The 24,998-nt window shown below is 42.0% G+C and overlaps 1 protein-coding gene across 2 annotated transcripts in view; it reads right to left on the reverse strand.

Moving 5' to 3' along the window:
* Positions 1-24,998, reverse strand: part of HECW1 (HECT, C2 and WW domain containing E3 ubiquitin protein ligase 1) — a 241,410-nt gene that overhangs the window by 10,167 nt on the left and 206,245 nt on the right. For both annotated transcript variants that reach the window (XM_063129464.1, XM_063129455.1), the window contains exons 22-25: positions 23,164-23,277; positions 21,624-21,776; positions 2,118-2,216; positions 91-220 (exon numbers count right to left, since the gene is read on the reverse strand). In XM_063129464.1, the coding sequence (XP_062985534.1) occupies positions 91-220; positions 2,118-2,216; positions 21,624-21,776; positions 23,164-23,277 (496 nt within the window). The remainder of the gene's footprint in view (positions 1-90; positions 221-2,117; positions 2,217-21,623; positions 21,777-23,163; positions 23,278-24,998) is intronic.

Here is a 24,998-nt window from a genome sequence, read left to right on the forward strand (position 1 = left end):
CAGCTCATTCGTCCAGATAATCATGTCCTTTCTATAGCTGTTTCACCTCTGTTTTTCCAACTCTCTGGTAGTTTTATCACACTTGCTCACCTGTCCAAACACTTCCTCGTTTACGGTGAAAGTGAGGTCCAGGATATCAGTGATGTTGTTGTCTTTCATCCATTGTAAACTTTGATGGAACTCCTCATCCAGATACTCCAAGTCGCTAAGGTCACAAGGCCTGTTTGTACAACAGAGTACAGATTAGGTTACAATCCCCTAGCTTCAAAAATGATGGCTTATTGCACATAACATGAAGTGGCCAAAATTCCAAGTCCAGTATCCATTGAAGTTTGCACAGCTGGCTGGAGAATAGGCCTATCAATGGCTACCAGCTATGGTAGCTAAATGGAATCTTTTTGGTCAGGAGCTGTATACTCTGGATATCAAATGCTGGGGACATTCTGTTGCCTTGTTGGCATCTGACTGGCCAGCCTGGAAACTGCATGTTGGCCTAGAAAGACCTATGGTCAGATCAAGCAGGATTTTTACATTGCAGACGGTACCACAAACACATATATATGCATTGCAATTGATATATTAAAATCTATTTGGCCACATTCTCCCCCCCCCTTTCTTTTGTTGTTAAAATTTTACAATATTTATATTTATTTATTTATTACATTTATATACCGCCCCATAGCTGAAGCTCTCTGGGCGGTTTACAAAAGTTAAAAACAGTAAACAAAAAAGAATAAGCTTTTTTTAAAAAAAAGGAAAAAGAAAAGAAAGTACTTCTTCACACACCACATAGCTAAATGACAGAATTCGCTACAAGATGTAGTGATGACCATCTACAGGGGCCCTTCTCCGTGAGCCCCTGCCAAAGGAAGTGAGGCAGGTGGCTACTAGGAGGAGGGCTTTCTCCGCTGTGGCACCCCGGTTGTGGAATGAGCTCCCCAGAGAGGTCCGCCTGACACCTACACTGTACTCCTTTTGTCGCCAGCTGAAGACCTTTTTATTCTCTCAGTATTTTAACACTTAATTTTAACTTAAATTTAAATTTTACTGTTCTAACTCTGTATTTTCATCTTATATCAATTTTTGCTGCATGGTTTTATCCTGGTTGTGCTTTTTATACTGTATTTTGTATTTGTGTTTTTAACCTGTTGGTTGTTTTATTATGGTTTTAGTATTTGTGAACCGCCCAGAGAGCTTCGGCTATAGGGCGGTATAAAAATGCAATAAATAAATAAATAAATAAATAAATAATAAATGACCACCAATTTAGATGGATTCATGATGGAGAATAAGTGTATCAATGGTTACTGTTCATGATAGCAATATACTATCAGAGGTGATACACATCAGTTGCTGAGGAACTCACGTGAGAGGGTGCTATTGCACTCATGCACTCAGCTGGCTGGCTATTCTGTGAACAGAATGCTGAATTAGATTGACCCTTGATCTGATCCAGCATTGCTCTTCACATGTCCTTAATTTTCTCACAAGTGCTGCTGGCCTCATATTCTATGCCCTTACTCATCGACACTTCCCCCTCTCACATGCCCCCCACCTGTGAGCCATGGGGATTAACACAAAACTAGAAGCTGAAGCATCCTCACTTCACTTCACTTCACCTATGCTTCGTATGAAGTATTGGAAGTGGATGACACATGCCGTCTGAGTCTACGTATGTTATTGGAAATATGTCCCACTGCATTCAACGGGGCTTACTCACAGGTACGTGTGCACAGTATTGCAGCCTTAGTACATATTCTGACAGTTTACATAAAATTTCCCTTTTTAAAATCCTTTAATAATGCAGAATGTGGCATGCTCTCCACAGTGAAGTTTACCTGATGCCAACACTGCCATACTTTTAGCGCCGAATTAGGACTTTCCACACTGCATACGATGGGCTTCTTAATTTAGTTGCTTTATCGGGATGTGGTATTTTATCGTTAACTGTTCTTAGCTTTTTAAAAATTGTTTAATTCTTTGGTATGTTTCCATTTTCGTTGTTTTGAGAAGGCATATAAGAAATTTAAATCGTCAGCGCTGTCATCACCCACCCACCCCAAAGGGAGAAAATGCAATCTTGGATCAATGGTGCATTGCAATGCGCAAATACTCACAGCCTTAACAATGCTTTGTAGAATGGCCTCGTGAAGAAAGCGTCAAGAAGATACTGGTGAATAAGAGCAAGGCCAAGGATACGGCCACTGAACCGGAACCTGCCACGTAAAGAACATGCAATAAATCATGTGCAGTTCGGGAGATATGGAGCACACTTTCCTACATTTCTCTAGGGGGTTACTTCTTTCTTTTTCCCTTTTTGAGGGCTGCTGTCCTACTCTTTAAAACTCTAGCAGGGAACAGCCAAGGAATTTCCCCTGACACACACCAGTTATTTTGGTGAATTAATCATAAGATTCATTTCATGTGATCTGTTCTCATTTCCTAAAGCTATTTTCTAAAGCTTCACAATTTGACTCAACTGTGTCAAAAAGGCACTTAAAAAGAAAAGAAACCACAACATCAGCCTAAATCAATCCCCATCTTTTAAACACAAAACTGCTTTGAGCCCGTTTCAAAACGTCTGAAGGAATTTGCTCCTGGAGCAGCTTCATCCTAATCCTAAACTACACATTTGCTCCACACATATGAAGGCATGTAAATATTATATCACTAGAATACTCAATGCATGATGACTGGCAAGCGGATGTAAGAATATACTCCATGAAAAAAGTAGTGCATTTAAGCTGATGTGCAGTGACACGAAAATTGTATATCTGGATATTAGATCTGTGATAGCTCATTCATACATGCAAGTTCTCAGATGGAGTCCCCATCACAGGACCCACGCTTGGGTTTCCTCCCTGACTATTTTTACATGAGCTTTAAAAACCAGGATGTTCCAGAATGTTTTTCAATGTATGGAAGCCCATTTTTATGTTAAGAACTGGAATTCTTACTGTTGCTGTTATTTTAAATGTTTTATTGTAATGTTTAACTGTTAATTGTAATTTACAGTTTGTTTTAAAAATTTACCTTGCAAACTTCCTTAAGAAGACTTTACCTTGAAAGGTGGCATAAAAATATTTTAAATACATGCAAAAATCATTTGATATTGCAACATCCAATGATGAATATATGCAGGGTATGAATCCCTCAAAAGATCTGAGGCCAGATTGGCTATTCTTTAAAAAAACCATAGCTAATCCTTTTGATGTGGCTTGATGGATTCTGCTTAAAATATCATTCCTTCCTATCGGTTGACTTTCCCCTCACAGAGACATCTGTGGGCACAGAACAGCATTCTTTGGGTTCCTGTAATTCAGGGGTGCAGAACCTCAGGCCCGAGGTACAAATCTGGCCTTTCAGGGTACCAAATTTAGCCCTCCAGTGTTCCCTGGAAGGCAACCCGCTTCCCCTGGTTCCACCATCTTTCTTCAAAGCCCTAATCATTTGGTAGTTTCTCAGCTTTTGGGCAGTCCCCCCCCCCAAATTCTAAAAGGCTGAAACACCTCTCCTGAGGCTCAGCTACTGACAGTAAGAGCTTTAAGTTGAAATATGCAGCAAGACATTCATGAAAGATGAGATTCCACCCCCCTCACCATTCTATGAAGAAAGGGCAGAAATAGATAACTAAGCCCCTGTAATGCAAGAGGAGAGTCTTACTCCCATTTATTTTATGGAGCTTACATAAAAGAACTACCCAGACAATTGGCTTATGATTATCTCGAAAACTGTCAAGTGGATAATCTTCTAATCCTCCCTATTTGATGGCTCCAGAGTAATTTTCCTTCTTTATTAATAATCCTTCTGTGGAAGAGGTGTATCAGAATCTCTTCCCCATTAAACTTTTTATCATATTTCTACCCTCAAAATGATAACAACAATAATAATTCTTTATCTTCTGATGGATAGAGTTGCTATCATCATTTTGACAGGAATGCCAACAGTCCCAAGTATATGATGAAATCATTACGAACATCATCTGTATAGCTGTAGGAGTCTTGAGGCAACCTCACTGCAGGGGCTTCCAGGCCCTTACAGATAACCTGGGGGGGGGGGTCACAGCTGAGAGGAACGAGTTAATCTTTCCCTCTCCAGTTGTGACCCCACAAGAAAACAATTAGGCATTTTCAGTTTGTGTGTGGGTGTATTTGAGAAATATGGCTCCACCCACTGCTGACATGTGGATCATTGTAAAGTTAGCCACCAAGAAATGTGGCCATTGGCCAGACAAGGTTGCCTACTCCTGCTTTAGCACATACATGACAGGCAGTAACTTATAAAATTTGTGATTATTTATGTTGGCTTTCTATTTATTTTTCAGATGATTTTACTTTATGTAAACTGTCGGCAGAAACCAATATAGCCCTTAAAGGCAATACGTAAATATTTAAATTAATTATCAGGCAAAGCACTCCACTTAGGGTAGCCAATTATGAATTGCTGAGGAAACACATCTCCAAAAAAGAGGGCAAAGTTATTTGCATAAAATTTGCATATGCTAATTTATATGTAAAGCTTCACATTCAGGGATTATTATTATAATTTAAAGAGAGAAACAGTACATTTTGCCATTGAGGGGAAGACTGTGACCAGTTGACCTGTGTGCCTGCCTGTTCGGTCTGCTGTTCAGGTACTAACTGTTGATGGGCAACAGTTCTGATGGTTCTTTCAGGACAGCCTTTCAAACAGAGCAGGCCTTTAAATAGAGAGTGGTCCTCTGGCAGCCCTTCAAAAAGAGGACTGTCCTCTATAAAAGAGGGCATCTGGGCACCCTACTTCACACCAAGTAGAGCTTCACCTATTGATTCTTTCCCCCTGACATGTAGCTTTTAAAGACACAGGAATTTTGCCAAAAATATGGTAGCAACTCTATTATTGAGTACTCCATCAGCACAAAATAGGGTCCTTTATCCTTGTACTAGCCTTTTTTCTTTGTCTTTTTTGGCTCTTGAAATGGAATGCTTTAAAAAAAAAGTCTAATGAAATGAAATGATTACAAAACCTAGGGGAGATATTTCTCTCAAGGAATATAAATATGATATAGTTTGGTAAGCTGCGGTTTTCAGGTAAAATAAAACTTACATACAAGAACAAACATCATTACATTAAACCCTACCTGGAGGGCAAATACCTCAGTTAAAGCAGACTCTTGTTTATCTTCGATGTAAGTGGAATGTTGTGGGTGGGGGGAGGATTCTGTGAGAAGGAGAGGAAAGCCTCTCATGAAGGGTAAGGCTACCAACGGCTACTAGTCCTGATGGCTACATGCTACCACCAGTGCCAGAGGCAGTAAGCCTCTCAATACCAGTTCCTGGGGAACATAAGCAGGAGGGGGCTATTGCATCGTGTCCTACTTGTGGGCTTCCCACAGGCAGCTGGTTGGCTACTGTGGGAACAGGGCAGAATCCAATGGGGTGTTTACGCCCCCGCTGATTCTTACAACCCACCAACTCTGTTGTGCAATCAGCCTCCACTGCTTGTGCAACAGCAATTTAGCACTTCTGGGGCAACCTGGAATGAGTGGAAATGCTTGTTTATGGAAGGAGGCAGATCAGCAAAGCTCACATAAAAGAGCTCTGCTGACTTGCCTCCTTCCAGAAATGAGCGTTTCAGCTTGTTTGGGGGATTTTTCTAGGAAGCGTTCGTTAAACCTCTCTTGCGTAAGCAGTGGGCCCCGCTTTTGCAACGGAATTGGTGGGACCCACCGCTTGCAGAAGAGAATTGTGGGGTGGAAAGGAATCGGTGGGATTGTAAAAAAGCCACTTGGATTCTGCTAAGAATATTGGACTAGTTATGTCTTTGGTCTGATCCAGCATAGCTCTTAGCTATGCTGGATCAGACCAAAGACATAACTAGTCCAATATTCTTAGCAGAATCCAAGTGGCTTTTTTTACAATCCCACCGATTCCTTGTCCTCCTTTTCATATGGTCACCCTATTCTTATGTTCTTAACCAGGGGGGGATGAGGCAGTATACCTCTGAATACCAAATCTTTCAGACAAATGACGGCAGGGGAGGGGGAAGCTTTTGCCTTCATGTCTTGTTTGTGGATTTGCTGGGGTATCTGGATGGCCACTGCTGGATACAGAAACCCTTGGTCTGATCCAGTAGTGGTCTTATTTTCTTGTGAGGACCAATTCTGGCCTTTCTGTTCATTAGTATCCTCCCCCTCTGTCCCACTTAGTTTTGGAAAGAAAGGCTGGGTTCTGATGACACAATAAGCAACGGTTGCTTATTAGGCAACCGTCCGGCACACTGCTTATTGTGTCGTGTGTCGGGCAACACGCAATGGATGGTTGCCTATTTTCACAAAATAGTCAATGGAGGAAAACAACGGGCTGCTCCGCTGACTATCAAGGCAATCATTGCTTACTGTGTTGTCTGGCAGGCTCCGTTGATTATTCTCCCCTGTCCACAGAGTTGTGAGGCAAGAGTGGCAGAAACCCGGCTGCTCTACCCCCACACACCTCCGTGAAAATAATCCGTGTGGGCGAGTGCCTCAGGAGCCCCAATCGTCCCATCCTTTGGTGAGGCGTGGCAATCGTGGATCCTGAAGTGCTCGCCCACAGGGGAACATGAAGAAACTTGGCAGGTGACATTTTCCTTTCACTTTATCACCAGTTCAGTAAAGCCTCGGCTGCTACATTTCTGAGTGACACAAGCCTGTTCTTAAAGACCCAAGAACAAAGTCAGCAAAAAGCTGACTAACCAAGCACCTGAACTACCAGAAGCAAGAAGAAAAATGAGCAAGGAAGGGAAAGAACAATGAATGAACACAAATGTTACTCTGGTTTGACTGCGTGTTGATACTTCTAATCCAGTCAAAAACCTCTCTGTGCACACCTGCTTCCTCTCTTCCACAAAGCTGCTCTTTCAGCACTTTGCAGGAATTATCAATAAACTCCTACATTGGCCAGGTGTTTCTGATGGTTCTTTTTGCACAGACTGATTCTAAGCAAGTTTACTCCTAAGTAAGTTCCGCTGTGTTTATGGGGGGCTTACTCCCAGACTGGTAGCCGTAGAGTAGCAACTTTTGTAACAAAGCTGATATTTTAAAAGTATGGTAGGCTATATGCACATCTATTAAATACATAAAAATAAACATCTTTTCTTCCAATCTTATTTCCTTTAGCACCAGTAGTACTGAGGAATTATTGGACATACATTTAAGTGCTCAGGAACAGCCAGTACAAAGGAAATGCAATCGGATCGTGAGCAAAAGTTGATTTTAAAAAGACCTGGATGAAGCTGTTAAACTAGCTGGAAATTATAACAAATGTGTTAGTTGTTTCTTCTGGTGTTAATTGTCTGCTTTTATCCCTGTAAATTTTTTTAAAAAATAAATAAATAAATAAATAAATCTTGTTTCTCTTCCTTTCTTCTTTTGCAGCTCTACAATAATGGAGTCAAATAGTTTCTTTTATCAGCCTTTATCAGCTTCCCCCAACCTGGTGCTCTCCAGCCTTGGTTGGACTTCACCTCCCACCATCCCCAGCCAGCATTGACCAATACCTTGCTGCCTGGGGATGATAGGAGTTGTAGTCAAAGGAAATCAGGAAGGCGCTGGATTGAAGGAGGCATGTTTAGACACTGAACCAATTTGGGATTCAGTCTGTTCTACCATAGAGAGGGGCAGCTCCACTGTCTCCTGCCTTCCCTCTGGACTGCCCGCTGCAAAGCTGGAAGCGGGAATACAATGGGAATTGCCTCAACCTGTAGAGGAAGCCCGGGAATGCAGGGAAGCCTATTGCTAGCCTCTAATTGCAGCGTGAGCCCTCAGGGCTGGGTTCCGACGACAGGATAAGCAATGTGTATGTGTGTAAAGAGTCAACCGTCCGTTGCATTGCTTATTGCGTCATCTGGGGTGGGAGGGACAACCAACTCACAGTGCGCCAATTACTGGAATTAAGCAACGGAGAAAAACAATGGGCTGCTCCGTCACTTATTCAGAGACCTGTTGATTATTATGTCGTGTGGCTGTGGCAGGCTCTGTTGCTGATTTTCCTATGTTGTGTGCGTTATTTCAGAAGGATATAGAGCCCTCTGGCACGAGTGGCTGAAAGCACCCCAGCCTCTCCTTTACAGCTAGCAGAACTTGCAATAGTTGATGGGATAGCCCCGGGAGGAGGGAGAGCAGAGCAAGGGCCGGCCGGAATGTCACTCAAGCGCAGCGTTAACTATTCACATACTTGACGGGAGCCTGAGCTGCGCAATGGCATCAGGGCGACATGTTGTGTGGGGAGTAGCTGAGCAATAACGCACTGACAATTGGCTATTCCTCCCTACGTTGCCTAAAGTGTCGTCCGAACCCTCCCAGTATTGGCTGCGTCACATGCGTTCATTTGGGCTTGCAGCAGTGGGACACTGTTCTGCATAAGGGTGATAATGCTGACGACCCAAATTAAATCCATCATAGAAAGATGTTTCCCTGCTTGCATAGCTTCTTTTTATCGTCAGGCAAGCCCTCTTGCCCTGAAATTATTACACAAACGACAATGAAAAACAAGCTGCATTTTGAGACTTTTGTGCCTGCAGCTTTAGTATCCATCACACCAGGCGGCCGTTACTTATGTAGGGTGATGATTTTTCATCTTTAATTCAGAGAGGTGTTTACATAACAACCCTATTGACTAGCGTTGCTTTTGTGGCCACATAATTTTTAGGGTTGAGGGTGGAATGAGAGAGCTGCTTGCACAACAACCTTGGCATGCAGTCCTGAATTTCTTGAGTCACTCTAGTTGTGATTTCATCCATACAACTCCTGCCCAGACTCTCACTTACTAGGATTTGCCTGATCTTCAAACTGCGGAGCAGAACTGTACAACCCCTAACATCCTTTGTTGGGCTTTTCAGACAGGGGAAGCATACAGGTAGCGCCTTTTTCCATGCACATTTTCTCTTGTGGGATTGGGGAATGTATTTTTGAAAACAATTCAATGGGCACTCTGCAATATCAAATAAGTAACACACAATTTAAATGGGAGGATTTTGTGTTGACAGTAATGGTGAATTTTGTTTAATCAACAGTGGTAAAACCTTGCATACGCAGATTTTAGGTTCTGACACTTTTTCAGGCCAGCCAATAAAGTTTTCTAAGAAAATTATATTTTCAACATCAGTTTGCCTTCTCTTTATGTTTTGCCCATATTAAAAGAGAAATGTAGGTATTAATTTGAAGAAGAAACAACCCCTTCACCTCTTACTACAAAAGTAGAAAGTTTGTAACTCACGAACTGCCCGACTATTTGTTCCAATGCTGAGACAGGAGAAACACAATATTTCCTGATACTATGCTTACCATTTCTAGAACTGAGAGGTTTTTAATTTTATTGCATTTTATTGGAAACTTGTGGGAGTGAAATGTACTTTGCAAAAGTGAAAATGGTACAGCAATGCCATTATAGCAACGCAGCTGAAAGTCACAGATACCACGTTGAGAGATGTGCAGTTATGTGAAAAATAAAACATAAGAACTCAATTGAGTAGGAATAATAATACTATCAAGCACTGAGAGTAAGGTTCTTTTTGTCTTCTCATACTATCACAGCATCAATTGTATGTCAAATATCAGCAATGATGGTGGAAGTAAAAATAGCTCAGTTGAAATCAGCTTTTAGTAGACCAAAACGTTACTGTGGTTATATTTCTCAGAAATAGATTATTGCAAAACCATACAGTAAATCATTTCTGTACAATATTTCTCCTTTAAACCAAAGATTAGATAAGGCCAAGTAGAGCTTTCCTCTTTTCACTCCGTACCCCAAGTTCACTTACCTGACTCATATTTTTTAATTTCTTTTCAGCAGCAGAGAAAGACTATCATATTTTGAATGTTTACTGTTGCTTTTATCTTGCGGTTTTGTTGGTGTTTTACTGTAGTTTTTTTAATCAATGTATATTGTATAATGACTAAGTCCTATGTACATAGAAACCTAGAATTGTTTTTACCTCAATTTTAGAATTTCTGTAAACCGCCCAGAGAGCCCTAGCTATGGGAGCAGTATATAAGTGTAATAAATAAATATAAATAAATCATAGAATAGTAGAGTTGGAAGGAGCCTATAAGGCCATAAAGTCCAAACCGCCCCCACCCACCCCGCTCAATGCAGGAATCCACCTTAAAACATACCTGACAGGTGGTTGTCTAGCTGCCTTTGAAGGCCTCTAATGTGGGAGTGCCCACAACCTCCCTAGGTAACTAGTTCCATTGTTGTACTGCTCTAACAGTCAGGAAGTTTTTCCTGATGTACAGCCAGAATCTGGCTTCCTGTAACTTGAGCCCATTATTCCATGTCCTGCACTCTGGAATGACCGAGAAGAGATCTTGGCCCTCTTCTGTATGACAACCTTTCAAGTATTTGAAGAGTGCTATCATGTCTCCCCTCAATCTTCTCTTCTCCAGGCTAAACATATCCAATTGCTTCATTCTCTCTTCATAGGGCTTTGTTTCCAGACCCCTGATCATCCTGGTTGCCCTCCTCTGAACACGCTCCAGCTTGTCTGCGTCCTTCTTGAATTGTGGAGCCCAGAACTGGATGCAATATTCTAGATGAGGCCTAACCAGGGCCGAATAGAGCGGAACCTGTACCTCGTGCGATTTGGAAGCTATACTTCTATTCAGGGCCGGCACTGCCATAGAGGCAGCTCAGGTGGCGGTCTAGAGCACCAAAGTAAGGTGGCACCAAACGGCGCACCCGGAAGCCGCTCTCCCACAGCGGCTCTGGGAGAGCGGCTTCTGGGCGTGCCATTCCAAAGCCGCTCCCCGCCCCCCAACCCCAGTGTCCTGGCTTCGAAGCCAGGAGCGGCTTCCGGCTGGGCACTGGCTTTGAAGCCATGACGCTGCGTTTGGGGGGCGGGGGGTGGTGGCTTCGGAATGGCGTGCCCGGAAGCCGCTCTGGGAGAGTGGCTTCCACCCCCTGCCCCCCCCCACCCCAGCATCCTGGCTTCGAAGCCAGGAGCGGCTTCAGGCCGGGCGCTGGCTTCGAAGCCAGGATGCTGGGGCGGGGGGCGGCTTTGGAACGGTGCGCCCGGCTGGAAGCCGCTCACCTGCCTAGGGCGCGAAATGGTCTGGCACTGGCCCTGCTTCTATTAATGCAGCCCAAAATAGCATTTGCTTTTTTTGCAGCCACATCGCACTGTTGGCTCATATTCAGCTTGTGATCCACAACAATTCCAAGATCCTTCTCTCTTGTAGTATTGCTAAGCTAAGTATCCCCCATACCTCTGCCTGCCCTCCCTTTCTGCCAGCACAGGCTTACCATTCAACCCCAAGTGTAGCCGTTGATCCCAAGCACCTTATCTTAGATTTGACATAAGAGATCTGCAACTGGTTCTCTGTCACCACCACCCCGTTTAAAAACAGCCATGGGGGATGCTGAAGTACATTGGGGCAACAACACTGGGAAAGGGAGAGTTAACCCTTTCCCTCCATACTATTTTCCCAGTTGAACTCTCCTCCTTCACCCCTGCCCATCCCCCCTCCCCTGCCCAGTTGGTACTGCCCTCCCTGCGAAAGTATATAGGCATAATACAGGTCTCCCACCACCACAGTGGGCCTAGTAGCATTTTTGGGGAGGAGCAATTTAGGAAAAGGCTTAAACACCTCTTCCCACAGTAACACCATCCTGATCCCAACCCCCTCCCCCCCTCCCTCACAATATGCTTTTACTTTGACTGGGTTCGGAAGACATGATACCCAATGGTGGGATAAATAGCAAATGGGGGGTTAAATAGTCAACGGTTGTTTATTGTGTCAGGACTTTTTCACACAACGGTTAGTTATTTGGCCAAAATAACCAATGCAAATAACCATTGCTGTGCAGAGTTGATTATTTGAGCCACCGTTGGTTATCATATTATGTGTCAAACACCGTTGACTATTTTGTCGCACAGAGTTGGTTATTTTCGGTGACTACAGTCCCCTAACAAGAGCAACCAAAGTGCAGCTGACACTCTAGTCCTTGCCGGCAGAAATTGCAATGGCTGATGGGATACCAGCGGGAGGCTTGAGGTGGGGAGAGAGGGTGGGGAATGTGTCAATCAAACATACCATTGACTAATAGTCAACTCAACACTGGCCTTAATCCACACCAAAGTTGATTATAATCATGTTGTGTGGAGAGTATCCCCTTGATAATCAACTGTGGGGTTGAGTATTAACCCCCCATTGGCTATTGTGTTGTCCAAACACAGCCTTTATTTTCTTTAAGTCAGGAGATCCAACATCACATTTATTTATTTGGTCCTAATTGACTGTCCCTTATCAAATAGAAACAAAGGCCAATAACCCTTAGCACACACTTCTCCTACATATCCAGTAAAAACAAAAGATTTCATGGCATGTAATCACTTTGATAAGATAATGAATCCAGCAAGAATATAGAGCATTCCATTTGAAATGTACATTTTTAAAGGGAACAATTACCACTGATGGGCAGTGTTTGCTGATTGTTTTCATTCACTAAATTGCCTTTCAAGATAAGGAACAGGCTCATGTCTAATTCATTCAGTTTACTCCAATTAGCAGATGATTTAGGGACCGTAGAACAGGACGGACTGGATGGGCCTTATAAGAGAGGGTTTCGAAACACCTGTTAAACATAGCGAGGTGTGTGTTTTAATCAGGTTGCTTTAAAATGTTTTCCCCTTTCAAAGATGTAGGTTTTGAACACACGTGTATTATGTACTGTATATTTCATCTTTAAAGCTGAATGCAGTAGTGCAAGAACTGAAAGCTGTGTTATTCATCCCCTGGAATCTTGCAGGAAAGGTGTTAAATCTCAGCCTCTCCATAAAAGCAAAATATTTTCCAGTCATTATGTCTCTGTTTTCACTCAGCTTGTGCAGACTTTTCAGTGCTTTGATCTGTTCATTCTGGAACTGGAGTGCTTCATTTCTTTTATTTTTTTAATTTGCAAAGACCAAGGCATGAATTAAATTATTACTGAGGTTGAGGGAAAAAAGAATGTGCATTTATTTTCCAGTTTTTCTATCACGGGCAACTGAATGTTTACTCGGGAGGTTTCATCTCAGCCTTACCAAGCATTGAGTTCCTTCCTTCCTTCAAATACCATCTAAGGTGGTAGCCATGACATTCAGGGCCATCATCATCATCATCATCATCATCATCATCATCATCATCATCATCATTATTATTATTATTAATTGTGGTGCCTTTTCTCAGGAACGGTCTTCTCACTGAGAGCTTGCAAGACCAGTGCTTAAACAGTTTTCAGGAAGTGGATGGAATGTCTTTCTCTTTTGTTGAATTCAGCTGGGATTTTGGTGGATAGAAACCTCTCACGCGTAACGTCCAGCAATTTCATCAGATTGGGATGGGGCATTGTTATGGGGTTCTCCTCCTGTCACAGAGCTGAGGGCAATTATGATGAGATAAATGTATATAAGAACATGCAAATTGCAGCACATCTGGCTGCAATCCAGCACCGAGTCCACAGGTGAGCTTGAGCTTTAAATGCTGCATTCCTTAGATGCGCCTCAGAAAAAGTTTATCAAGTTATCAAAGATTGCTTCTATTTGGGTGTGGGAGGGAAGACAAGGACAATATCCCATAAGTCAGGATCTAACTATATGTTATGTTAATTGTGTAGTGTGTAACTGAGCGTTATTTATTAATTTTTACTTTATAGTAATTGCACTTGACCCCAGTTTGGTTCAGGACCAGCGCACACCATGAGGAGAATATTAAATTTTCCCCTCCCACCTATTTCCTTCCCAAAATTCCTCCCCATTGCATGGAGATTAAAAAAGAAAAGAAAAGGTCTCTATTGGAGTAATGGAAGTTTTTCTTCTTTTATTATCCCCATGCTGCTTTGGATGGGATGGAATTTCGGAAAACAAACAGGTGAGAGGTTAAGGTTTAATCCTCTCCTCCTGGTGCATGCTGGTCCCAATGTGAATCAGGGCTTTGAGCAATTACTCCAAAGTAAAATAAAACAGATAAGACTCAGCTATATGCTACACAATTAATGTAAACTTTAGTTTGATCCTTGGTTTGACGCAGACAGCAATGAGTGTGTCTGTTCAAAGGTATTGAATAAAGTCCCAAACAAACAACTAACATTTCATTGAGTGATGTCTAAAAGTTATCAATAGGAAAATGATTCTCAAGGCACAGCGGGATCCAGATGCTGTGAACTAAAATGATAAGGACCACAAGTCTAACCACAGCAGCACAATAAAGACTAATGTAATGGAACAGGACGCCACTGTTGAAGATCAACTAGGGGTGATGGGGACCCATTCATAGCCTCTTTTCTCAGAAGCTAAATCATCATTTTTGGTACGCAGAATTATTTTGATGGCAGGTCTAGTTTTCAATTCAGAGTATAGGAGGGGGTAGTTTGGCCGTTGGTAATACATGCTTGGAATGTGTTTGCACATTGCTGAATTAAAGGACGTTGAGCCAAAAAGCTGGACCATATTCTGAGATCCCAGAACTGCCTGAACAAACTGCTGAGCTCTCCCTTCCACACAGGCATGTGGGGCGTAAATACTGGATGCCTTGGGATGGTTTGTGATGTATGCAAAAGTTGGAACACAGAACAGTAGCATGTGATCTGCTGTGAATAACAGATTCAATTTCTACTGGGGGTGTGGGGAGAGAGAACCAGAAGAAAATTCAGCTGCCCTGATATAGAAAAGGGAAAATGATAAAGGAAGGTTTCTGACTTCTGTTTGCTTCACTGCGCTGCTCCTAAGGAGGGCAAGAATAATTACAACTTGAAATTAAAATTCTAATGATTTCCTCTAGAGCCACCACCTCTACAGTTATTTGTCTTGCCTTGGGATGATTTGTGACGTCTGCAAAAGATGGCACAAAACTGGAATCCCATAATTTGCTGCACACTGCTGAGCTAACTACCGCATGAAATGGTGACAATAAAACATTTTAGCAAATTGCCTTTTAACTGCACTTCCCCCCTCCTGCCTCTCAGGAATCACCAGAACAAGGACTGTGCAGGGGCTCATGAACCGCTGGCTCTTGTGGCAACCCCCCTTCATACTACACCTAAGCACCAGATGGAAGCGGCTGATGAATGATGTGGTGATGGCCGCCAGTTAGGCAGCTTTAAAGGGGGATGAGGCCAACTCCTGGGAGGTGGGCTTATCAATCACTATTAATCACGACAACTGGGATCTGCAACAAAATGTTGGACTATGGGGATGTAGCCAATGTTATTCCTACTTACAGTAGACATATTGAAATTACTAGGACAGGGTTGACTATCATTGGATAGAACCCACTGAGTGCCCCTATTCATTGCTCCAGCCAGTCAGCCATGACCTCCTCCACAATACCCCATTCTCCCCACACCTCAACAGTCAGAATTCTGTGGCCCTTGGGCAGGCACAGTCCTCATTAGGTATTTTGCTGCTCCCAGACTGTGGAATGGCCTGCCGGAGGAGACTCGTCAACTTAACAGTGTTTTAGCATTTAAGAAAGCTATAAAGACTGATCTATTCCGGCAGGCCTATCCAGTGGAATTTTAGGATGTTTTAGGATGTTTTAATAATGTATACTATGTTTTTAATTCAGTTTTATGTATTTTATACTTATTCTTGTTCCCTGCCTCGATCCAAACGGAGAGGTGGGTAAGAAATATTATTATTATTATTATAATTATTATTATTATTATTATTATTATTATTATTATTATTATTATTATTATTATTATTATTGGGAAATTCCCCTTTAGGTGTTGTTGTTGTATGTCTGCAAAACTTGGGGGATTCTCCAAGCCTACTGATACTGTCACCTTGTGCATGGATGGTGCTATTTTGGCAATGTAAGCATCCACACTCACTTCTGAACATTGGAAATAGAGAGAACAAGTAGCAGGACCTGCAACAAAATGTTGCAGTCAGTAGTGCTCTTGATCAGTTTCCAGCCACTCCATTCCACTTCCCCTCCTTCCCTCTTAACGACCAATCAGGATTCCGTAGCCATTGAATATGCTCAATCCTCACTGGGCCATTTTTGGGGTCTCCCCCCACTTAGGCTCCCCCCCCCCAATACCTTCTTTTGGGGGGTACTTCTGCAAACCTTGGGTTTCCCCCATGCCTGCTAATATCTCCCTCTAGTGCATGGACAGCGCTGCTGTTTTGGCTGCAAAAGGAATGGCACTTGGAGAACTGAGTTCTTAACTATGTGGAACCTTTGGGTTCAGAGGCCGCTTGCTACAGACTACCAGTTACTGGGGAAGTGTAGTGGAAGTGGGCGATTGATGCTGTCAGGCTCTGCTTGCAGGCTTTTGACAAACAGCTGGTTGGCCACTATGGGAAGCTGAATTATGAACTGGGTGGACCTTTGGTCTGATCCAGCACGGCTCTTCTGATATTCTTAAAGAGAAGGCTGAATCAGTTATATTATCTTTTCAGGCCCCAGCACAGCTTCATCCACCCAGGCAGCCGATAGATTCTTCCTGGCTTGGCTTGGCCTTGCCATTAATAAGACCCAGTCAGCCCTGGGTCTTTTTGTCAGGTTTTTAACCTGTGTAAGTTTTTGCTGGAACTAGAGACCTAAGAAGAAGTCATCTCAAGACTTTGGAAAGAGGCCAGATACACAGGTGGAGAGTTTGGAGAAAGAATATTGGAGAGTTTGCTGGAGCGTCATTCTGTATTTTACTCTGTATATACTTGTAAAGTAAACTTAGATTAGTAGTTAAAGCTACTGTGTCTGAGTGCTTCCTTCTTCATTGGACTGTTTCATCTGCTACCTGGATCCTCTGGTTCTGCTTGCATTATTTGCACTCTGTGCATGCTCTGCTGGTGTGAAACACATCACCCTCTTGACAGGTCATGGGCCCAGATTGCTCAGCCTGACTAGAGGTGTTCCAGTGTGGTGGCAAATTGCTGTTGGAGTCCTGGAAGTGAAGAAGAGTCTTCTCAATCTGCAGCCTGGTGAATGTCGTTGCTGTTTGCCTAGGAGGGGCTAGAAGAAAGCAAGTAAGACATCTGTGTGCAGTTTTTTGAGATGGCGTCAAGTATGGCGTTGGGAGGTTTGTCCCTGAGCCGTTTGAATGAGCACAACTATCTGGCGTGGAGCGTCAAGATGGAGCAATATCTCCGGAGGGAGGATTTATGGACAGTTGTCAGTAATCCCCCTGCTCAGCCAGATGAAGGTGAACAGAGAAGTATAGAGAAAGCTCTAGCCAGCATTATTTTGTGTCTGGAAGATAATCAACTTGTACATGTTCGTGGGTTGGTGTCAGCACAAGAATGCTGGAGGAATCTCCGAGAGATTTATGTGAGAGATTCGGCCGTGAGCAAGGTCACGCTAACGCGGAAGCTGTACAGAGCTCAACTGCAGCCGAATTCCAGTGTGTCTGAACATCTCAACATGATGAGGCAATTGTTTGCAGACCTGGAAGAGCGAGGCATGACTTTTACTGAATGTCATAAAGTCTACGTTGTTCTCAGTTCGCTAGATGATTCATGGGATAGCCTTGTCATGAGTTTGGAGGCTATGCGTGAAAGTGAGCTGACGTTACGATTTCTGACCGGCCGGCTGTTAGAAGAAGAGCAAAAGAAGCTTGAGAAGCAAACTGCTAAGCCAAGAGAAACTCCCACCAAACAAGCAGCTTGTGAAGATAAGGAGCGAGTGTTTGCAGTGAGGCGCTGTTTTCGTTGTGGTTCCACAGAGCATCTGCGAAAGAATTGCCCTAGCCAGACGGAGAAGCATGCTTATTCAGGCAAGAAAAAGAAAACTGCAAAACCGAAAGTCTCCGTGGTCAAGGCTGTTGAAAATGACCCAAAAAGCACATGGCTGATGGACAGTGGTTCCAGTCAACATATTGTGAACAATAAGGGGTTGTTTAAAAAATTGCATCCTACCAACCGGGACTATGTTACGTTGGCAGATGGCAAAGTGTCAGTTGTTGCTGGAGAAGGACCTGTATTCATTCCAAGTTTGGGTGAGACTGTGAACAAAGTATTATGTGTGCCAAGTCTTGAGCATAATTTGTTAAGTGTGTCTTGTTTAGACCATGCAGGATACAGTGTAATGTTTTCAAACAAAGAATGTAAAGTGCTCAAAGAAAATGAGGTTTTGGCTCTAGGTGTACTGAAAAACAATCTTTATGAAATGTTGCCCAAGGGAGAAGGAGGTTCTAAAGATGTATGTTCTGTATTTAGCAACACACCTGTACATGACAATTGTATACACCTGTTGCATAGACGTTTGGGACATGCAGGGTTCAAAGTACTGCAGAAAATGCCTGATATGTGTGAAGGACTTAATTTAAAATCTTGTGAAAAGTATTTAGACTGCAGCACATGCAAATTGGCAAAGTCAAAGGTTGCTCCAATATGTAAAAAGAGTGACAGAGTCACCAAGCAGATTTTTGAGCTGGTGCATGCTGACTTGATTGGTCCCATGTCTAAAACACTAGGAGGGGCGAGGTATGCTTTAATCCTGGTGGATGACTATAGCAGATATGGTTTTTGCTATGTTATGAAGAACAAAAGTGAAACGTTTGAAATTTTCAAAAATTGGCAAAGTTGGGTGGAGAGAAAATTCTCTACTAAGGTAAAACAACTTCAAAGTGATTTTGGAGGGGAATTTATGTCTACTGTTTTTCAGAAATGGCTAAGGAACAAAGGAATCTCAGCCAGACGTAGTGCCCCATATTCCCCATGGCAAAATGGTGTCGCAGAAAGGCGAAATGGCGTTCTGCAAACCATGAAGGATGCCATGTTGGCTGATTCTGGACTAAAAGCACATTTTTGGGGTGAAGCACTGCTTACAGCAAATTACATTGTAAATAGACTGTGGAGTACAGCAGTTAACAGTAGTCCATATTTCCTAATGTTTGGAAAAAAGCCATCACTGTCTCATTTGAGAGTGTTTGGTAGCACTGCTTGGGTACATGTTCCAAAGGCTATTAGGAGGAAAGGACAGTTTAAAGCCAGGAAAATGACGTTCTTGGGGTATGCTCCAGGTTCAAAGGCATACAGGTTTTATGCAGACAATGGAGAGGTAATTATTTCCAGGTCTGCTGAATTCCAAGAGCAATGTAATTGGGAACGTTTGCATGGCAGTCAAGTGTTTTTGCCAGAGAGTAAAAATTCTGAAAAAACACCACAACTAGCGGAAGAGCAAGCAGCTAGGTTAGATAGCCAAACTTCTTTAAGTCCAAAGAAGGAGGAGGAGGAGGCAGCTACAAGTTCTTTTGTCCCCAGAAGGTCAGAAAGAAGTAACAAAGGCATTCCACCTGATCGTTTCACAGCAAGTGAAGTCAGGGTTTGCCAAGTGAGCTATGAGCCTGAAAGTTTTGAAAATGTACTGAAGCTCTCAAAGCCAGAGAAAGAAAAATGGTTTGAGGCCATGGATGAAGAAATGAAGTCTATGGCAAAGTACAATGTTTTTACCCCTACAATGCTACCTAAAGGTGAAAAAGCAGTAGGTTGTAGGTGGGTTTTTAAGAAAAAATTCTTGCAAACAGGAGAAACGAAATACAAGGCAAGACTTGTTGCTCAAGGGTTCACACAAAGAAAAAATGTAAATTTTGATGAAGTTTTTGCACCCACAGTAAGAGCTGAATCTATGAGAATTGCATTAGCTCTGGCTGCAAAATATGATTGTGAAGTTTTTCATTTTGATGTGAAAACTGCTTATCTGAATGCAGAACTAAAAGAAACTGTTTTCATGGCCCAAATTCCAGGGTATGAATCTCAAGTGCCAGGTTCTGTATACAAATTAAACAGGGCAATTTATGGTTTGAAACAGTCTGCAAGAAATTGGAACCAATGTTTGCATGAAGCACTTGAATCATTGGGTTTCAGTAATGGAATAGCAGATCCATGTTTTTATACAAAAAATGTAAAAGGTGAACAAATGTGGCTACTGACATTTGTTGATGACATCTGTTTGATTGCCAGAACAAAAGCCCAGGTTGAAGAGTTTGAAAAACAATTAGGTAAATTCTTTGAACTAAAAAATTTGGGTCAGATACATGATTATCTGGGAGTAGAAATCACAAAGAAACAAGGGGTTTATGAATTAAGCCAGAAATCAAAGATCAGGAATCTGCTTACAAAGTTCAACATGGAGGAGTGTAATGGTGCTAAAACCCCCATGGTGGCAGGATTTCAATGTAATGATCAAGATGCAGAATTTTGTGATAAGGAGATATACCAATCTGCAATTGGAAGTCTACTATATCTGGCACAGTGGTCTAGGCCAGATATAGCTAATGCAGTTGGCATTCTAAGTAGATTTGTTTCAAAACCCACAAATAGTGCTTGGCAAGCAGTAAAAAGAGTATTTAAATACCTGAAAAGCACTATAGGTGTGTCATTAAAGTTAAAACCGTCAGACACATTATTTTTAGAGTGCTATGTGGACAGTGATTGGGCTGGCGATACCCAAAACAGAAAATCCACTTCAGGAATTGTGATAAAGTTTGGAAACAATTTAATTGGGTGGAAATCCAGGAAACAAAGTCTGGTAGCACTGTCAACTTCAGAAGCTGAGTTTGCTGCTTTATCTGAAGTCTGCACTGAAGTAATTTGGTTTGTACAATTACTAAAAGATATAAAAGTGCAGGTAGAAACACCAGTGAAAGTGTTTGAGGACAATCAGACATGCATTCACATGGCAAAGTCTGAAAGAATGCATACAAGAAGCAAACATGTGGACATTCGTTACTGCAATGTAAGACAAGCTGTGCAAGAAGGATTAATTGATCTTATTTACTGTAACACAAATGAGAATGTTGCTGATGTACTAACGAAGCCTCTAAGTGTACATAAGCATATGGAATTAATCAAACAGCTTGGAATGATAAGTTAAATGTATATGTATAAATTCTAGTTTCAGAAAAAAGGAGGGGTGTCAGGTTTTTAACCTGTGTAAGTTTTTGCTGGAACTAGAGACCTAAGAAGAAGTCATCTCAAGACTTTGGAAAGAGGCCAGATACACAGGTGGAGAGTTTGGAGAAAGAATATTGGAGAGTTTGCTGGAGCGTCATTCTGTATTTTACTCTGTATATACTTGTAAAGTAAACTTAGATTAGTAGTTAAAGCTACTGTGTCTGAGTGCTTCCTTCTTCATTGGACTGTTTCATCTGCTACCTGGATCCTCTGGTTCTGCTTGCATTATTTGCACTCTGTGCATGCTCTGCTGGTGTGAAACACATCACCCTCTTGCCTAGGCAACAGCTGGATTCTGGTTTTGTCCGAAAGGTTCACCAAAACACTTCCTTAGTCCCTGAACATATATAAAAAAATATTCTTGAAATGTGTTGAGAACCATAAGCACTAATGTAGCTGTCTCTTTTGTTTGTTTCTATGCTGACTCATTCCCCAAGCTCCGGTCCCATTCTTCTGGAGCTTGTACCTCGAGCCATCCTGCATTCCTGGCTCCCCATGTCCCAGAAATGGCCACTATCTCCAGTATTCGAGGCAATAAGCCTGTGTGCAGTTGCTGGGGAACATGGGTGGGAGGGTGCTGTTGCACCATGTCCTGCTTGTTCATCCCTGGCCGATGGCTGGTTGGCCACTGTGTGAACTTAGTGCTGGACTAGCTTTCTGAGTGCTGGACTGGCTTTCTGAAATTAGAATTGTTATTACGCGTAGCACCGAATTAGGAAACTTACCATTCCAGATGGTTTTCTACAAATGCTGACATGGGGCTGATCTGTACAGTGTAAGTGTCATTGGCTGAATACTCAAACAGGCCATAGTATGGATTGAAGAGCTCCTGAGATAGAAGGAAGAAGAACTCTCGGGATGGACCACTGTAGTCCAAGCTGAAAAGAAAACACATGGCAAGAACGCTTTTACCAGTCATGACACAGCTGCTGCCTCCAAATCAACCCTTTGCAATTAAGTATTATTTTTAATATGTTTGGGTAGATTTTAACTCTGCTCAAAGGAGCTGCAGAAGCAAAGAGAGCAAACCCAGCCCCATTCCAGAAATGAGTGGTTCTGCATGTTTCGGGGTGTCCCCGGAAGCACTAAATCTCCATTCCACAAGCAGTGGGTGCCACTTGTAGAACAGAATCGGCAGGGCTTTCTGCATGTGGGCGGTCACAGTTTGATTCTGCCCAATGTGGGCCTATATTTATCACAATAATTTCTGACTGATAACTTCTGGATAATAAAGCCATATTTTTCTATGAACTGAGATAATTAAAATAAAGACCATTCTGGATCTTTTCTAGATTTTTTCCTGGGTATACTAAATTTCCTCTTCCCTTCTTAGCCTGATTCTAACTAACACGAATCACTTATATAAAATAATAACTAAAATATCTTTTAATATTGGAATTAATTCCTCAATAAACCTTTGATAAAGTTTAGCCCCCAAGACTAACTCCAGAGCTTTGTTTCTCCTTAATTTGTAAATATACAATCTATTTCGCTCTTCTGTTATTAACTTAGATAAACTTTGATTATCCTGAAAAGTAAATGTATGCAACTAATAATGATCCAACAAGTTTGTTATATTATTTATATTGGGATGATCAGACTCATAAAGTGAACTTGAATAGCGAAAAAATCCTTTTGAACCTGTTTTATAGTCTTTCCTGGCTAAAAAGTCGTGATCACAGCCAAAAGGTATTATATTACATTCTAGTCATTTTGCCAAGACACTGCTTCAACTTTACTTCATTTTATGAGCCCTTGCATGGCTACTGCATTCTAAGGCTTGATTCATTATGCAGTTACTGATGTGGTAGCTACATAAAAATGCAACCACATGAGTGATGCACCACATAGAATGTTGTTGTGAGCGATTTCCCATGAGGTTCTATCGATTTTCCCCATGTAATTGGACAGAAAAGAAAAGAAAAGAGGAATTGTGCTGCACATACAGATTATATACATGCATAAGCTCCTTCCTTTGAAATTAATGGGGAAGGTTCTGCAGCTGTGGGAACTCCAAATGTGCACCGGAGCTCTCACACATATAACGATCGCTGGATTGGGCTGATCCTGATCATTGCCACCATATCTACAATACTGAAAACTAGAAAGTTGCTTTTAAACACTCAGATCCTGTGCCAGCTGGGTTGTATACCAAATTCCCTTTGAAGTTCAACCCATCTGGAATTGCAAAAGAAAAGCAGCTTTGTCCATGGTATTTCGTAAACAAGTGTTCAGAATTCACAATACATCTTTATGAATACCTACCCTTCCTCTCCAACAAATGTGACATAGAGTTTGTTTCTTTGGAGCTCCTTCCGTGAGTAAGCCATCACCTGATTAAAAGTGCCTTCCAGTAGGTGGTCACGCCTTATTATTAACCTTCAATGAGATAGAGGAATGATAACCCAGTGTGAAAATGGGGACTGTTGGAAATAATAATAATAATAATAATAATAATAATAATAATAATAATACATGTGTATTAATCACAGAAAGTTGTGATTGTACTTGATTGCTTTGCAAAGGATAAACAGGAACTAATAAAGTTCTAACCCAATGCAAGGTTTTGTAACAATGTTGAAGCAACAGTGAAAACAGGTTTTGACACAATAATGTACATATTATAACAAAATTCAATAATTTTTTTAAAAAAATGGCAGACAGTGCCTCACGCCAAACTATGACTTGCACTGGAGCTGAGCCAAATGTTTACAGGGGAGCTTAGGAGGCAAAAAGGCTCATCTTTTTCATTGGCTCCCCTTTTTGAGCGCTACCAGTTTTGCAGTGGTGGTCGTAGTGCTTGCAGCAGCCATTTTGCCCCTATCTCCCGAATGCCCACCCCCCCCCCCCGCAAATAAGGCTACATCACCAATCCCTCAAAGCAGCTTACCAACCAATGAGAAACGGTACACAAGATAATAAAAACAAACAACTGAACTTTTGTGCTCAGGCCATGGATTGTTTACCTTGTTGAAATCCCAGTTGTTGCTGGTTTTTCTATTGACAAAAGTCGTGGAATTTCATAGATTTATTATGAATGATAAGCAAACAGGGAATCTTCAGGAGTGTGTGGTATTCCATTCCCCCTGTCCCGTGCCCACTCACCATGGAGCAAAGGTATGAACTGGAATGATATTTGAACATCACAGCTTGCTAGTCACCTGATCTAAAGCTTCCATTCTTTTTGGGTGCAGACCATGTACAAATAAATGCTGTATAGCCTAGTTCATGTGTTACTTCCTTCTCATGATGAGGGATAGGAAGAGAGGTATATTAGATCTCCATGAGTAATACCAGGCTAAACGTTCTCCCTAGATTATAATGCCGAAACTGTCCCATACTATGCCAAAAAACGTAAATATTCTGAAAAATATATTAGAAATGGACAAAGATTTTAGGGATTGCAGAAGAATATCTGAAGAATATTACTTGTACAGGGAAATATTTATTTTTTAAATACAAAAGGAAATAGATATTTAAGCTCCCATGCTTTACAGCTTCCTGTCAGTAGAAGCACTTTACAATTTAATTATTTCAAGTCAATGCAGCACTTTTTGGAGTTGGCCATTCGTCTTTCTCCGCATGCACCTCTTTAGCAAGGTTAGATGTCATGAACAAGTAATCAGCAGTTAGGGCTTCTCTTGGCTCACAGTAGCATATTCTGCTGATGACGCTGGTCTGGATTAAATTGCTTAGATTTCAGATCCATTTCCACAACAAAAGTGGTTTTGGATGGAAGCCAACCTGAACTTTGAAGTCAGCCAGATGCCCAGAAAATGCCTTAGAAGAATAGGCTGAGGCACTGTATACTCCCAACTATCCCTTGGAAAAGGGCGTAGAGAGCCAAGCCAGCTGCCAAACCACTCGGAATGTGAACTGCACAGCCCAGCAGCAGAAAATTACAGAGGTCAGCTCTCAAAATATTCAGAAAGCATGGAAAGACACAATGAGGAATAAAAAGCTTGATGAAGTTGGAGTTTTCCATTAATGGTAGATGCCTAAGTGGCCAATTTCATCCCCAAAGAGGGGGTGGTAAAGGGCCACCCAGCACAAGTACACCTTAATCAGGGGCATTGAACCTCTTTCAGCGAGGGTTGAAC

Source organism: Elgaria multicarinata, chromosome 1 (genome assembly GCF_023053635.1).
Source record: "Elgaria multicarinata webbii isolate HBS135686 ecotype San Diego chromosome 1, rElgMul1.1.pri, whole genome shotgun sequence".
NCBI lineage: Eukaryota > Metazoa > Chordata > Lepidosauria > Squamata > Anguidae > Elgaria > Elgaria multicarinata.